This window comes from Sylvia atricapilla, chromosome 4 (assembly GCF_009819655.1).
Source record: "Sylvia atricapilla isolate bSylAtr1 chromosome 4, bSylAtr1.pri, whole genome shotgun sequence".
Taxonomy (NCBI): Eukaryota; Metazoa; Chordata; class Aves; order Passeriformes; family Sylviidae; genus Sylvia; species Sylvia atricapilla.
The window spans coordinates 44,770,300-44,787,442 of record NC_089143.1 but is presented as its reverse complement, the minus strand read 5'-3'; the positions used below and the strand labels follow the sequence as shown (position 1 = coordinate 44,787,442).

General features: G+C 38.8%; 1 protein-coding gene across 2 annotated transcripts in view; it reads left to right on the top strand.

Moving 5' to 3' along the window:
- Nucleotides 1-17,143, top strand: part of FHIP1A (FHF complex subunit HOOK interacting protein 1A) — a 65,952-nt gene that overhangs the window by 17,014 nt on the left and 31,795 nt on the right. Inside the window, exons 2-3 of one of the 2 annotated variants that reach the window (XM_066317725.1) lie at nt 14,397-14,627; nt 16,023-16,649. In XM_066317725.1, coding sequence (XP_066173822.1) covers nt 14,526-14,627; nt 16,023-16,649 — 729 coding nt within the window. In that variant the 5' untranslated portion in view covers nt 14,397-14,525. Of the gene's footprint in view, nt 1-14,387; nt 14,628-16,022; nt 16,650-17,143 lie in introns of those variants that run through there. The other variant, XM_066317726.1, reaches the window with a different exon arrangement.

The following is a 17,143-nucleotide window of genomic DNA, read 5'->3' as shown; positions in this document are numbered from 1 at the left end:
GGAGTTAAGTGTGCCAATGAACCTTATCAGTGGAGCAAAATGTAAATTTTAACTCATTTATCTCATTAGTCTTTAATAAGGCTGTGCTTCGCAAATCATGGCTGCATCATCTGCTGATTATACCCTCTGATCTGCTAAGCAAAATAGCAGTCTAATAATAGCCATACATTGCATGAAATTCTCCCATTGGTGTTCTGAAACACTTCACGTGTCTATTTCTTTTTCATTTAGGAGGCCTTGATTGTGTCTTACCTCTTCTGCACAATGCCAAAATATAGAAATGAAGGTAAAATGAGAATTCATTTCTCGTAGGCCCTGGATTTAGAAGTGTTTTGCCAAATAGGAGTTTGTGATGGGCTGCAAGTCTAAGTGTGTAGTCTGTAAGTGTGAGAGTGTGGTGCATTGGGATTCTGAGAGTTTTTGGGACAGGTAAACAGCCGGACAGTCAACTGAATAATGTTGACTTTCTGCTTTAGTAATAATCAGAGCTTTCCTGATTATTATTGGCTGTGGCTCTTGTATTAAGGGAGAAACTGAGCTGAGTGATTTGCCTCAGGCCCATGTAAAAGGGACGAGAATTGGAGGAGAAAATAAAGTTTTGTGGGTTGAGCTCTTGTATGCAAGCAGTTACCACTGCACCTCGTGATGATGATCGTTGTGTGCATCCTGTGTGTCATTCAGAGCAACTGAGAGGAAACTGAACACATTTGAAGTAATTATTCTAGCAAGTCCAGTTTTTATGCTTTTCCCCAACAAGCAGCTCATACAGCATTGTCTAAGTCTAAAGAAACTTGTTCAGTTCTTCTAGAAACTTTCAAGCTTTGAAGGTTTCTCAATAAATGTTGGTAAGATTCACTGACTGGGCATGAGCAGGGTTGATTCTGATGTTTGAAGCAATAAAACTCAGTCATTCTACTTGCAAGCTGATTTGGTTTGGGTTTGCTTCCATGTGGTCTTTTATTTTGAAAAAATTATACTAGCATTCTTAGGTTGAGTTTTTTAATGATTGCATCCCTTTCTATAGCAACATTAAAGCAGTATTTCAAATACATCTGGTCTGTCATGACAGAATCACTTTAAATGGTTGCTAGGGGTGCAAGGGGGAATCTCTTTTCATACCATAGTGTGTTAAACTGATATTTAAACCTCTTTGTAGTGTGCTGAGGGATGCTAGCAGTGAATTTTAATAGCCACAACTACTGCTTAGAGGGGCACAGACCCTGTTAACTACTTCTGGGGGTAGATGGATTATGCTAGTAGTCGCCCTGCACAGTCGTGTGTTGTATTTTCTTTGTTGATCTCGGTGATGGTCAGATGGTAGGTAGATACATTGTCTCAGTTTTTTCCCCTATTTAGAGCAAATCACGGATTATTCTCCCAGTCCTGCTGAGTTAGAGGCTGGAGGGGCATTGTCACAATCCCATCTGTACACATGGAATCCAGTGGTTTTCATTTTAAAGTGTTGGCAACTTTGAGGACTGATTCTTTCCAATTAGGCTGATTGTTGTGGTATCCATAATTGCAGCCGTTTGTGCCTTTGGTCCTGGCACTCCTGAAGAGAGGCTTTCACAGGATCACAGAATGGCTTAGGTTGGAAGGAACCTGAAAGGATATCCAGTTTCAGTCCTGCCACCATGGCCAGGGACACCTTTGACTAGACAAGGTTGCTCAGGGCCACATCTAACTTGGCCTTGAATCTTCTGGACTTCTCTGGGCAACCTGTTCTGCTGACTCACTACCCTCTGAATAAAGAATTTCTTCTATGGCCTAATCTAAAGCCCTCCTCTTGTAGTTCAAAAACATTTCCCCTTGTCCTTTACATGTCTGTCCATGTAAAAAAATTCTCTACCTCCTTTTTGTAAGCCCCAATAACGTACTGGAAAGCTTTAGTGAAGTCTCCCTGGAGTCTTCTCTGTGCTGAACAGCTCCAGCTCTCTAAGCCTGTCTTTGTAGGAGAGGTGCTCCAGCCTTCAGGTCATCTTTATGGCCCTCCTCTGGACCTGCCCTAACAGGTCCATGTCTTTCTTGTGCTGAGGGCTGCACACCTGGGTGCAGTATGCCAGGTGTGGTCTCACAAGGGCAGGTTTTTCTTCTATCCTTGATTAATTTGTCATTAGTCATATATATTTGGTTTTGTGCTGACTTACTAGTAACACCATTTATTTTCAGATAGTTTTTTCAGGACAGACACTTGGTTGTATGCCAGTGCTTCATAAAGTCACCAAAGGGCTTCCTGAGACATTCTGTGACTCTCAGGACTGAGGATAGTGTCTTTCAGAGTAGAAGTCTGCTTGAGAACAGCAAGGATGTCTGAGCTACCTGACAGTTCTGAAACATCAGGAAAGGGCTTTTACAGTGGCTGTGGCATGAATTACTGTGCAAGTGTAATGTTATCTGTGGGGCAAGGTGAAGATAAAACAGAACAGAGATGACAGTGTATGTGGTGACAGTAGAAATACTGTGAATTTCGTTTTAGCAGAGGGATAGCTGGTGAATGATGTAAAAGTTTTGCATATTCTGAAGTACATTCATAACTGATGCATCAAAACAAAAAATTGGTTTGAAATATGCTTTCTACAATTCAGAAGCTGGAAAAATAATAATAATTTTTTAAATTCAGTGTCAAGAGCCATGTCCTCAGTAATATAGTTGGAGGTCTCACTTCCAAACGTACTGTGGTTACAACTGACAGCTGTTCAAGGTCTGTGCATACAGACAGACTTTCTTGTGCCTTGTGAGCTGCTTCTGTCTTCAGCTTGGGAGCTCTCTGAGGTGTGGTGTGTCAGACCTGACTGCTGTAGCTTCTGCAGCTCTGGCAGCCTTACACAGAAGAACAGAAGAGGAGGTGAGAAGCTGCAGAGCTCCCCAAGACATACACAGACACTCCCCACTTTCAGAACTGTGCAGACAGGAATGAACAACCTGGTGATGGGTGGAACCTGTGCTTTCCCACGCTGGTGGAAGCCTCCATAGGTGTTACAAAATTAGGTGGGAGAGGCTGTGGTTTGACTTTGGGTTGTCAATGCTGAGAAGCATTCCTGCCAGGGATGACATCCAGCTCTCTTATTTACTAGGCTTTCAGTACTGGTCATTCCAAGTGTTAAAAAGTTTAAATATTAATTAGATTTAATTTTTACTTGAATATGATACTTGCTTCACCTTTTAGTGAAGATACATTTGTGAAGTTCTGTGTTTTTCAGAGCACTCCTTTTATAAGATGAATAGTTTTCATTTGCAATTTGTAAGGTTATTTGCCTTCTTTTACTCTCCAGGGTGTGACAGTTGCTAGTTTATCTGCATTCCTTCCTAGACTAGAAAGACACCTGTGTTTTTGTTCATGTTTTCTCAAAGGTTCAAAGGCAAGACTGAAAAAAAATTACACAGAATTGTTATGAAAGTGTCAGATTACATCAGTCTTTTATTTATTTTTTTAATAAATTGTTTCTCTGATTGTTTATCAGTTTCTTTCTTTTGCATGCTGGCAACATGTCTGAGACAGGTGTTGTATAGACTATGTATGTTTCATTTTTGGCCAGTGCAGTCATATGTTTCATTATCCAGGGAAAGGCATTCACAGGAATGGGAGATGCTGTAATGATATTCAGTTTTCAGTTGCAGAGGACTAGGTGGTGTAAGAGTGTAAAATATTTTCATAGTAGAGTAGCCTTATGTTAGGAGATCAGAGATGCAGAATTAATTTGCACTCTGCATAATGGAAAATTTAACACTGTGTACATGACACAAATAATTTTATTCCTAGGAAAGCTGGAGAAGCTTCAAGGGAAGAACATCTACCACGTGTATAAAATGCAACGTAACTAAATAGAAATGGAAATATAAATAACATGTAGATTTTTCTTTGATCTGGCCTTTTATGCAGTAAACATCATGAAAGTGCCAACACAGTTTTGGATTTTCTTGTTTACTACCATATGTATTGAAAGCAAAAAATTTAACCTACATACAGGTATCTGTGGTCTGCCAAAGTCCACCCACATGCAAATCTGTACTCATACTTTTAAATCAGAGTGTCACTGCAGGGGCCAAGGTTGTTTTTCCATGGAACTGTGCTCATAGATATGTTATTTTATTGAGGTTCTTGACTTTGTTATAGGAATTAATATAACATGAATCTTCAACTTCTGCTGGTCTGCTTTGAGTTGGAAGAGAAAGGGAGAGAGAGAGAGAGCAATGTTTCCTGTGACATGAATACCTGGGGTTTTGTGCCTTGGGAATGGGGAGCTGGAGAGGTAGGATAGGATTGTGTAAGGAAGTGTTCATTTTGCCATTTTTTTCCCTCTTTTATTCTTCCACCTCTTTGCTCTTCAGTGTGCAGTGAGATACAATGATTTGTGTGTCTCATCTTAAACACTAATGTTTATTCAGTGGTTTTGCCCAAATTTGACAATTGCAAATCATAAAAAGAATTTTGCAAGGGGCTTTCTCTTTGTCAAACTTGAACATAATTTAGGACAAAGGAAGTTTGCTGGTTTCTGGAGCTTTCTCCAAGCTAAATTGGAAATGTCTGATACAAACCATGCTGGTTCACTGAGTTATGTTGTTTCTATCTTTTTACTCTTTTAAAGAAGGAAAGAAAGCAAACAAAAATACATTTATGATTATAAGTATCAATCTACTAAATATAACAATTTGCCACAAAGCCTACTTAATATGAGGCAATAGGTGTACATAGGGTGAGATAAGAACCTTTCAGATTTTAGTAGCTCATTAAGTAGACAGGTTTGAGGAATAATTTGTGATGGGCTTTTGCCATCCTGCAATGCACTGAAACAGTTGTCCTGAAGCTGTGTAACAAGATGCTTTTGCTCATTCTCTTTGTTCATTAGTTCATCATGTCACTAACATGCTGTTATTTCAGAGTGTAGGAAATAATGTTGACTTGGTGGGTAAGTAGCTTTGGGTGGTGATTATCTCTAAAATGAGTAATTTCAGTAACTCTGTACAGAAGATAAATGACAGATTCAAGTTATCTAGTCAATTATTGTAGTCCGTGTACTATAATGAACATACTGAGAGGTATAGAACGGTTTTACTGTGTTACAGCTACTTAAATTTAGATGGAGTTATAAGCTGATTATTTTTCCAGGAAAAAGAGAACTTTGTATTGCAAATGAAGTTTTGGGAGGACAAATAAATATGTTTATGGATTAAGCATTATGTTAACAACTATGCAATAACCATTCTATACATAACAGTTTTGATTTTATGGAATATTCTGTCCTATTCTGGTGATTTTAGTTTGAAAGAGAAACACACAGAGAAGTATCATGTGCATGTGAACAAGAGAGCTGTACCATTTGCAGAGTGGAAGTTCTTTTCTCAGTGCAAACTTAGCAACAATCCTCTTGGGAAGATTGCTGTTTCGTTTCTTTGTTTATTGGTCAAATAATCAGGGTAATCTTAATGGCATTTTACTGCTGATTCTCATGTTTGAACTGTATTTATAATCTGCAGAATCAACTCAGAGTGTGGAAATTAAAAAAAAAAAAAAGTTTGTGGCTTCTCTATAATGAAACATAGAATGTTTAGAATATATGTGTATTTGCGTTTTACTGTGATTAGTGCTGAAAGCACACACATCTTCTTTAATGTCACTTTGTACACTTGAGAACATTATTCTTGGACTTCTTATGCTTATTATAATGAGTAATTTGACATGTTGTACAAATCACTTGAAAAATCGTCTTACGTATTATTGCTGTAGCTGTAAAATATATAGCTTAATCTTGTTTTCTGTAATCTACATATGATAATTACAGGTATATTGATAACATTTTTCTAGACCATCTTTCTCCTGGGAAGGTAGTATTTCCTGTTCTGTATGCTAGTGTTCTAAAAATGGTTTTAAATCTTCAGAGTATAGAGTCTTCTACTGCTTTGCTGGTCTCATTCATCTTCCTGTCAGGAGGGCTTTCTAGAAAGGCAACTTAATAATTTCCTATAAATTTATTTTATACTTTTAGCTACAGAAACTGTTTTACCTTTCTCACATAACAATTTAAATAAGAAAAAATATTCCATCACTTCAACATCACAACTTCAACAAGTGTGTGGTTTCTCTAAATTAAGAGCATGTTGGAACTGGGTTTGTGTGTCACAGAGGTGTCAGAATTATCTTGGAAAGCAAAATTGATGCTCAGAGTGCATGGGTCACTTTGATTTCCTTCTTCCACTAGCATAAGAGCATAAAGTAGGTTTTATTAAATGTCTGTTTTCTGATGTGTTGCTCCCTGCCACTCCTGGATAGTGATGAATTTTGAAATAAACCCTGAACAAATTCTTAGTAAAGATGAGGCCTTTGGCAATTAATTTTAGCAATAATTCACTTGAATTATGGCAAAAAATTACCAGTCTAGACATAGCATGGGATATTTGTAACTGACCGTATGTGAAGTAGTGGAAAGTAGATTCTTTCACTCAGTGACCTGTGCTGTCACTCTGGGGTTGTTTTGTTTCTCTTTGTACTCCAAATGTTTCCACACCAAATTTCAAAGTTATAAACTGAGGTTTGTTTTGCTTGTAATGTCTGTCTCACACAGTAACCACTAAATGCTTTTGTCTGTATGGGCCTTGGACATTTTTATGACTCGGTTTTCTGTGGAAGCAGTCTTTTCTGGGGTCATCAGTTTTATTGGTGATGTGAGAATGAACCAGCAAAGTTACAACCTTTGAGCTGATTTCAGTACAATGACATCTGCATTCTTTAGTGTGTAGATAGAAGAGAGCTTTCTGAGCTGCTATTTTTAAGGCCTTTTTTTAAAGTTCATTTTTAATGTCCTGTTGTCTAGTAGCAGACTGGACACCTCAGTCATACTGTGCCAGAATGCTCTTGGGAATAGAGAGGTATCCATCTTGGATTTTAAGAACCCTAGCTGCTATTTTTTATTACGTTTTTAACCAATGTAATATGTGTTTTGAAGCACAAATTGTTACTGAATTGTTGCTCTTCTGTAGTAGGCTAAATGTGAGGACATAAAATGCAACAGAGAAAGAGGTTTATTATATTCCTTCTCTCTCATAAAAAGACTCAAGTCATACCGTTAAAATAATAACCTTTTTTTTTTCTTTCTCTAGCTTCAGAATTATGACCTAGGGATATGAATATGTAGTTCATTCCTCCTGGGACTTTGCAAGCATAGCCTCAGTAATTGTATGCTCTCAAGTTCCAGATTGCTTATGTGCAAATGAGTATGGTGGATGAACATACCTGTGGTGTAACAGGTAAATCGGGCCTTTCTTGAGCAGGTCAAGGTCTCTGTCAAGTATTCTGTGTTGCTTAATTCCTGTTTTCTTGAGCAGTCAGTGTCATTGCTCTACTTTGGTAGTATGACCTTCAATGAACCACCTTTGCTGGTTAGCTGTTTATCTTCCTGGGTGCTCTGTATGTAATTTTAGCTTAATCCATCAGTGCAGTTTGGACCATACTGCCTAACTGACCTCTGTGTTCTTTCATTTTGGCTGACCCATGCAGCAGGAGTCTCTGAGGGCCTGGGATGTGGCTTAGCCTGTGTCCCAGTGCATAGTCTGTCAGCAGGAGTTGATCCTGTTGCTAGCCCTTGGAGCAAGCCTGTTTATGCCAGTGTAGCACTGCTGGGCTGGGGCTGTCAGCTGGGCTTTGGGCTGTCACTGCTGTGTGTTTGCTGTGGGGGAATTGCCTGTTCATGTGTGTGGAGAACCATGCAGTTATTTAATGCTGGAACGTGGACCTCCTAATGTATAATACCATAGGATTATACAGATCACATGAAGAGCTTAGGGGTAGCCCAGTTGAGCTAATGTGGATCTACAATAAATATGTGAGTAGTGCAGCTCCCCAGACATTTGTTAAAAGATGAATTGTGGTTTTTGACTGAAGCAGACTGACTGTAGATGGGACAGGAAGAGTTTTTTGTCTCATTATAAAACATACTGTGTGCAGTTTCTCTCATGAGAGAGATTGTTAGGCAGTCTGTGGAGACAAGGCACAAGACAGTCTTACTTTCATGTTAGCTGGTTGGATTAAATTGCTTGATGAGAACAGATTGATACTTTGGTTAACTACATTGCTTTACGATTTGTGGTGACTTGTTCTCTGTTAGGCTTTTAAGCAGATAGCTTTATCAGTGTTGAACATATCTTGTCCCACCTACACATGGAAAGCTTAGCATCTTTGCAAATACTGAGTAGAAAAGCTGGATTGAAGAAAGCTGCTTGCTTGAGGTAGACAAAAGACAGGAGAAATTGGGACTGCAGCACTGACATATGAAAGGACAAATGAAGAAGGAAGGTAGGTCTTCACATAGTTTAAATGATTCTGCTAGTAATCTGCTTCAGCTTTCTTGCTAGAAGAGCTTCTGAAGGTGAGTAGGACTTAAAGAAAATGAGAATTCCTTGATGCAGTTACTTTTAGCCACTGTTTTGCAGTTGCCTACTGCAGACCTACTGCTCTCTAGTAAAGAATGGATAATTCTTCTGCACTCTTGTGGTGATTGTATTGGATCATTAAGGGCGGGGATGTGACTGCTCCTCATAGGCTTTGGTTTTGCAGCAAAACTTTGCCACAAGCGCTATGAATCCTTTTCTTTGAATGGATTGATGTATTCCTTTAAAACACTATTGTTAATAAGACTTAAACCCTCTCCCTGATCATAGTCCCTAAAGAAATTCTGGCAAATTCATGCAGAAGGCTTTCTTTTCAATCAAAAGTAAACAAATCCTGAACAAGGTCCCTTTTAAGTTGAAACTAAGTTGAGGCATGCTAATGATTGCTGCTCATTTTCTCCTGCCTTCCCTTATCCACTTCTTAGAGACTGCAGAGGTGTGATTGCGTAGCTATGAGCAACACTATATAATTTCCCTCTGCTTCTTTGAAGTGGTCTAATTTCAGGCTGCTTTTTGATACACTGATCCATGAAAAAGTTTTGATATGTGCTGTTTCTTTCACTGCCGTCAAGGCTTCTCTGCTGTGTGTACCTGGGCTGACAGGGCAGAAAGCTTTGGCCTGTAGAGAGCAAAATTGTGAAGCATCTGATAACCGAGGTTTGTTTGTGTTTGTGAATGGTTGAGCATGGCATCTTAATGTCCCAGCAGAAGACAACCTTGATAAATTGCACAGCCTTGCAGCATATTTTATGCCTTCTTTACTGTGTTACTGTGTTAGGCTGCATTTTTTTTGTCTTTGTTATGCATTGCCTGGGAAACCCCAATCCTGCAGACTTCTGTGCTGGTTTGTTGTTTTTTTTTTTTTTTTTTTTTTTAAATGCAAAAGTGAAATTTTTGAGAAGAGGCATTCCACTGTGAGAAGACTTTATAAGGGATTCTCTGCTAGACTGTTCTTCCTAGTGTACTTTACAGTAGAATGGGTGCTTCTTTTGATTGAGGTGTTCAGCCCTGAAATCAGCTGTGTGAAAAGAGCTGATGGCTTCCAGGCTTCCGAAGAAAAACTGAATGCAGATATCCTCCAGTGAGCCCAGTCACTGGGTCTTATGGACTGCTGCTTTCCTTCAACTGGAAATAGGCCAAGTTTCACTGAAGCACTCTGAAACAGCTCTAGAAGGCCTATGTAAGTGGGCTTGACCTTGTAATAGGGTTAAACAACTGATAGATAAGATATGAAAGATTTCCCTGCTAAGAAGGTTCTGTTACTGTATGGCAGAGTCAAAGTATTAAACTGAGCAGTGGCTTTTGGAAGTAGAATTTTAAATGGACTGCATGAGAGGTATATTCACACTTGTCAGGGTTATCAAATGGTGGAGTAGTAACTTGATCAGGATTTAGCAGAGAAAAAAGGCTGAATTATTGTATAATTTTAATCATGAACTGATTAAAATAAATGGTTACTCTTGTTCTTAGTGGCCCCTGAGTTCACTTCTACTTATTCCTCCATGAATTGGTATTTTATAAATTAATTTACTTCCTCACCTTTGGACTCATTATGGTCAGGTTATTTGTCTTGTTTAATTGGAGTGAGATTTAATTCACAGGGAATGATGTGGTGTTACATTCAGTGTTGCACATTTGGTCTTGCAGTATAATCAAGTAAACCTAATCCAGTAACAAAATCTGCTTACAATGAATGTAGTCTGTCTGCTACTGCTATAACTACAGCATGCTGTTAGATTGAAATGTATCTTACAAGATAGTCTCTCTTCCAATTCAATTACCTTTTTAAAATAGAGATGCTGTTTTTAGGATACATTCTGTGACCACTTAAGTTGTCAAAAGCTTTTTGAAACACTATCACAGAGTTTGAAGTCTTTGAAGCCTACACAATCTATTAGTGTTTTGTATTACTAAGGAAATCCCAGCATCCCAAGACACTTTTGAAACTGAAAATATTTGCTTCCTTGGGGGAATTGATTTGAACTTAGAAATATTATTGCACAATGCAGTCTGCAATTCCGTCTTGTTAATTTTAGATTAGTGATTATTAAAAAAGCTGTAGTTGGGAGGCTGTGAGGATAATGCGGCTGTGTTCTTCTGTGTTCTTCAACTACTCTCAGATTTCTGATCCCATAGCTGGGCTATAGACAAGTGAACTAAGCCCTTGTCAACAGTGTTTGCTGCAGACAAGTTGTTTTCTACTAATTATTTAAATTTGCTATTTTTGTTCTGCATCTATTTGATGCTCTGTATAGTCTGTTTATGATGACTTTTGTGAAGTAGGAAGAAATATTCAGAGTGAAACGTTGCAGATGTTATTGTTTGTCACCACAGAACAAATGATTTTTAATTATTTCTCACTAAAGAGATTTTAGTGTTGGGATTGTGTGTATGTGCCGTATATTGCTAGATGCAGGGTTTAGTTATAGAACATAAATGCTGGAGATGAATTTGCTGTTTTACAATTTGTTGGTCACATATTCCCAAAGATCTTTTCCAAGCAATGGGGTGATGTTTGTGTCTGTAATAACAAATAAAATAAATAGACCAGGCAGGATGCACGAAACATCAGCTTGAGGACACCTTCCTAAAAGGTTTCTATGATTGATAGCATAGACATTTCTACAGTTGGCAACACTGAAAACCCTTGTGGTTCTGATCTAGACTCAGCTGACAAAGGTGCAATTTGAACCAAAATGCTGGCAGTTTTTGGTGATTTGTGTATCTGAGAATTTGCTGTATTGTCATTTGAGTGTGTCAAAACTGGGACTTGGAAATTGCAAGAAGCTCATAAGTATCTTGGATAAATAGGACCTTAGGGGTTTTTATGCTGGAGATGGGGGGACACCTGCTTGTCTTGGAAGGCTTCTTTCACCAGGGCTGTTTCTGCTCTTTTTATGTGGAGGCTGGACTTGGAATATTTTTGTGTAGGAAAAATGTCTGTTCTCCAAGTGAGGCTGTAGCAGTCATTTGCCTAGGCAGTGGGCTGTTAGCAGGGGCAGGACTTCAATGTTCAGTGCCATAGTGATAGTTATAAATTCTTACACAAACACTGACAGCTAAAAAGTTGTTGTGGAAACTGAGCTTTCCTACTGGGCACACAAATAACAGTGGTTCTGTCTCTGGACCTCTTGGCATTTTGGTGGGTTTTGAATGAGAGTCAAGATATGTACCATTTCTCTTCACTTGAGGTCTTTTCATAGCTGCGGAGAAGCAGGCAATATTTCAGGAATCTGGAAGCACCAATATGAAACTATTCCATAGCAGTCTGTTTAGAGAGCTGAAAGATAGGATAGGGTCTGTCTGGTGGTGAGGGAGGGAATCCTGTCTTGATGTTTGTGGAGTAGGATCTGAGGCTGTGATAGGAAAGATGTATGAAGAATAGAGATGGAGAAGACAGAAATTTGCAAAGGCCAGGAAGGACAGAGAACTAAAACAGATTAGAGGAGAGGGTAATGGGTTATATAGGTTTGGGTCACCTGTGTGTGGTAGCAGCCTTGAGCTTTGCCTGCATCTGGAGAGTCTTACATCACTGATTTTTATCTGAATTTGTGAAGAAAGGCATAGTCTCCCTTCCTGTTGTTTATTATCTTAAGTACTGGAGACTGATCAGAAGTTTCTGATTTTGTGCTGCTAATGCAATTTGTCATGTGATAGGTAGATGTGTAATATCAGTTTCTTTTAGTTAAATTCTTAAACAACATGCAGAGGCTACATTGAAACAACCTCAAAGTTGTCAAGTGAAGGAACTCATAAATTCCAGAATGGAGCTTGCCTCTGCTTTGTTAATTAAGTTCTCTTACCGCACCGTATGATACCATCTTTAATTACACAATCATATTAGTTTTTCCAAAGCTGCTTTCTTCCTGCACAGAAGTGATCTGCTAAAAGGGTGAATTAGGATTGTAAAGTGAAGGACACTTTTGCCTGGAGGAGTCTGCTGGAAACATGGAAAAAGTTTCTGTTTGTAGGAGAGTGCTGGCAAAGAGGAACCAGCAGGAAGTGGTCAGGTGATTTGAAGTATATATCAGTTAAATATTCCTTGGATTATTAGCTATGGTATTAGGCAAAGTATTTAGAGCAGGCTTTCTCAAAATGGTTTGTAAGCATGCATTATGTTTTTCCAGTGTTTCTTGGTAGAAATGTGTGCTCAGAGTTGCAAACACATTGCCAGAAGTTGTGCATTTAAGATATAATGGTATCTATTTAAGAAAGTTATGATAAAACCACCCAGATCCTGGGTCTCTCAAGCTGGGTTCTCAAATCCACTTGCTCCTTTGATCTCTGATTGTGTTTGTGTTTTATTTTTCCTCTGCAGGAACATCAGTAATGTAGAAATAGTATGTACAGTTCATTTTCACAGGACTCTTTAAGAAGTAGCAGTGTACTGGCAGGTGTCTTCAAGTAAATGAGCAGGAGCTAGTTCTTACTGGTTGTGCACAATCCTCTCTGCTGCATCCAGTTCCAGGTGGTTTGTAATCTGGAGAGTAGTTTGTGTGGAGTGTCAGCTTCATTCTGGAAATGGTGTCACCCAAAACAAGATAAAGCGTGCAGGATTTATGCAGGTTATGCTTGCTTCTCCACACATGGAATATGTTCTCTGCAAAAAGGATGGGCTAGGTTGTTACTTGTATTGTGTGAGGGTGCTTAGCAAGTGCCTAGGAAATGCGTTGTAAATGCTGAAAGAAGCAGAGTTGGGATGGAGGGGGAGGGTGATCATGCAATTGAATCTTGAACATATGAATATATGTGTGTATATATATATGTATATATATATATATATATATATATATACACAGGGGGGGTGCATAACCTCGTTGCTTGCCTCAGAAATCATAGCAGTTGTACCCTCTATATTTCTGGATTCTTAAAATGGCAGAAGTCACTGCTACTTTTGAGACAGGCTGGATGTTTTCCTGTGCTAGCAGTTTCAATAATATAAACAGAGCACACATACAGGGAGCAGAGATGTCCACTGCAGAGGAAAGGTTTTCATCTTTTAAGATATGCACAGAGAAATCCCTTCTACACTGGCAAAGGATTGCTCTATGGGACTTGGCAGCTTATGCTACAAAAAAATTCTCTTTGTTGTTGGGAGCTTTTGGTTGGGCTTTTTTTCACTATGGTCCCAAACTGAAATAAATTAAATGTCTAGTTGGTTTGCAAAAAGGAGAATAAAAATGTAAGCTTTATAAGAAAGTTGTGGGGAGGGAAGCTGTGTGACTTAGGTATTGGTGCATGAGGGAGTAATATGTTCTCTTAAGCCTCTCAAATATCTGCAAGGTATCAGTCTTTGTTTCATTTTGACTTTCCCCCGCAGGTGTGCAACTAGTTTGATACTCAGATATCTAGGATATTAAATAATGGATTAAAGGAATGTTTCAATGTTTGATCCTATTCTCATAGTCCTTTAATATGACATCTCAATTTGTTTGGCTCTGGATACCATGAAGGTTTTATCTTTTATGTTTGGTTTTGTTTACTTTGGTATTGGTACAGGTGCCCTTCTGTGTGAATATGGTGCTCTACAGATGTTTTCAACTGTTTATGATATGATTTCTGGCAGAACATTTCCAAGAATTTGTAATTATATCTTACTGGAAAATATTTTTTTCAAAAACCTCTACTGTTTTTTTTTACCTGTTCAGTCTATGCAATGTTAGTTACTAAGCAACTCTGAGGAGACATGGTCAGATGGCAAAAGCGTCATAATGAGAAACTAAAAATGCAGTGATATGCATAAAATGTTTATTGCATAAGCTTCTGTTGGGCTTGTTTATTTCAGTAGCACCTTATTTCAGTCACTAATCTCAAAAGTTCGAGCATTATAAGCTGTTATCATGAGCAAAAGTCTAAGACGATCCCACATAAAATACTTTAAAAATTCTATCCTCAAACTGAATTAAAAGAAAAGTTTGTGTTCTCCTTAAGTATATTCTTTTCTGTTAGATACTATAATTTGACGTGCACTGGTATATGTGTGTTCCTTTTTGGTTTTGTTTTTTTTTTAACAGATTTCTGTGGGTACCAAAGCTCAGGACAGGATCAATCTCATCATGATGCTTGAACATCTGTAGCTCACTGGAGGATTTAGAAAAGAAATTCAGCATGACCTAGTTGGCTCGACCTGTGGAAATTTTATAATGTCCTCTGGAACAAGTATCAGCAGAAATAGGCAGGCTCCCAGCCTGCAGGGTGTTGACCCAGAAACATGCATGATAGTGTTTAGAACACACTGGGCACAGGTAATGTTAATTAGTTTTATTGATTGAAGTAAGCTGCATTAATACAAATTTGCTTCATTCTTTCTTTTGGGATAACCCTGAGTTGCTCAGGAACAAATGTCTTTCATGTAGAATGTAGTAGATGACACTGAACTGCTTTTAAAATGCAAAGGTAATTGACCTTTCAAGGTATGGTTAGCCTTTACTAATCACACTTGGAATCTGGGTTTGCATCTAAATGGGAAGTGGTAGGACATGGTAATATCTTATTGAAGGCCTGCATCTTCCTACTGGCTTTCCTATTGATTCATTGTGACTTGCACCCTGTTGCAGACTTCTGCACTTCTTTTCCTTGTGCTGGGTGAGTCTGGCCTATCCTTTGTAAAGCAAATCAGATGCACAATGCCAAGCTGTATTCAGTCTTGTTTATTATGGATAAATGTAGGTTATACATTTCAGCATATTCTAAAAATTGTTTGCATGTCATCAGGCTTGTAATTGCTTTTAAGCAAAGATGTTTTGCTGTGAGCACCATAATATAAGGTCTTGTTTGCTGCAGTAATACGAATAACTTTACAATTTAGATAAAATTGATTTCTGTGCTGCTGATATTGTTGTTCTTTGGCTCTCCCAAGAAACCAGCCAGACAATGGTGGTGGTTTCTGAGATGTTTCCTGAGTCAGGAGCCGTTGTTCAAGAGTCACCTTTTCTCACCTAACCAGTGATGTGTCATGTTAGGGCAGCCACTGTTTCTTTATGGTTTTGTGGCTATTATCCTTCACAAAAAGGCTAAAGACAATGGAGGTATTTTGCAAACAGTGAGCTGTATTGTTTGCATGCACAACAGAATGTAATGCAGGGTTAGAAGTGTTGATATGACTGTTATTACTATATTGAAAGTTGCAAGAGTATGTGGGGCATCAGTGGCTATTTGGTATCACATAAAAGGTGTCAAGCAAAGAACAGCACTGTGGGCTGCTACTACTCTTACTACTGCAAGTCATCCTATGATACTGATATTCCTGAGCACAATTACTCTGGCTGGAGAACAGGCTGTTTCATTTCAGTCCTTTGTGACAGACTTGTTTCAAACATCATGGAAATTCAATTTCTGAACACTAAGAAAACCTAGTTTATCCCTATGGGAGAGAACCCCTGGTTTTCAGGAATAGGATAAATGACAAATTTAGGTGCTTATTAAAAAAGGTGAACAACAACACTATATTTTTGCCTTGTGCATGTAAAATATGGAACTTTCAGGTTTTGTCTGTCAAACTTCCTAAATTTGAAAACATAATAAGACATAATGCTTTTTGTGTTAAAGATTTTGATATTTTTTTCCTAGTCGCGATAGGTGCGTGCTTTTAATGATGCATTGAAGTGCATTAAAGCTGATGTATCTTTGTTTCTCTTTAGGTTCTGAAAATCTTAGAGAAGCATGATCCTTTGAAAAATACTCAGGCAAAGTATGGAGCAATCTCACCTGATGAGGCCAGCACTGTCCAGAATTACGTGGAGCACATGCTTTTCTTATTAATTGAGGAGCAAGCAAAAGATGCCTCGATGGGGCCTATTCTGGAGTTTGTGGTTTCAGAAAACATCATGGAGAAGCTTTTCCTTTGGAGCCTACGGCGAGAGTTCACCGATGAGACAAAAATTGAGCAACTCAAAATGTACGAAATGCTCGTTACCCAGTCTCATCAGCCTTTGCTGCATCACAAGCCTATTTTGAAGCCTTTGATGATGTTGCTGAGTTCCTGCTCAGGAACAACCACTCCAACAGTGGAAACAGAGTTGGTTGTCCTCTTGAACCAGCTCTGCTCTATAATAGCCAAAGATCCCTCCATTTTAGAACTGTTTTTCCACACTAGTGAGGACCAAGGAGCTGCCAATTTCCTCATTTTTTCCCTGCTGATCCCCTTCATCCATCGAGAAGGAACAGTAGGCCAACAGGCTCGGGATGCACTGCTTTTCATAATGTCTCTGTCTGCAGAAAATAGCCTTGTTGCAAACCACATAGCAGAAAACACCTATTTTTGCCCAGTAAGTTGTTCTTGTTTTACATGGTCATCGGCACTAAACTCTCTTTCCTGCATCCTTTCCTCTTTTTCTGTCATTTTTGGTAAAGAGGCGTTGTAACACATTTGTTTCTGCTAACACCTATTTCACAAATGCTAATGCTGTTTAAACCATCCCCAGTGCCAAATGCAGTCTTGCTTCCTGTTTCTTTACCAGCACAAGTGCTCTTGCAGTCACACAGTGAATTGGATTAGAAAACTGATGGAAGATATAGCAGAATGTAGTGGGAGGGAAATCTGTTCTCTCTCACTGTGAGGTGCCTTTGAGGTTCTGGGGCTGAAGGAAGTGAGAAAGGGGAATGAGGTGTCCTGAGGTGGTTGTTCCGTGTGGCAGCACGAGCTTGAGCTGACTGTGCTCACATCAGTTCAACAGTTCAAAAAACAAGAGTGAGAATAGTGAGAGGGTTACAGAAATGTTATAATTTTTGCAAGATGAAAGGGAGATTTTGCTCATTGTCA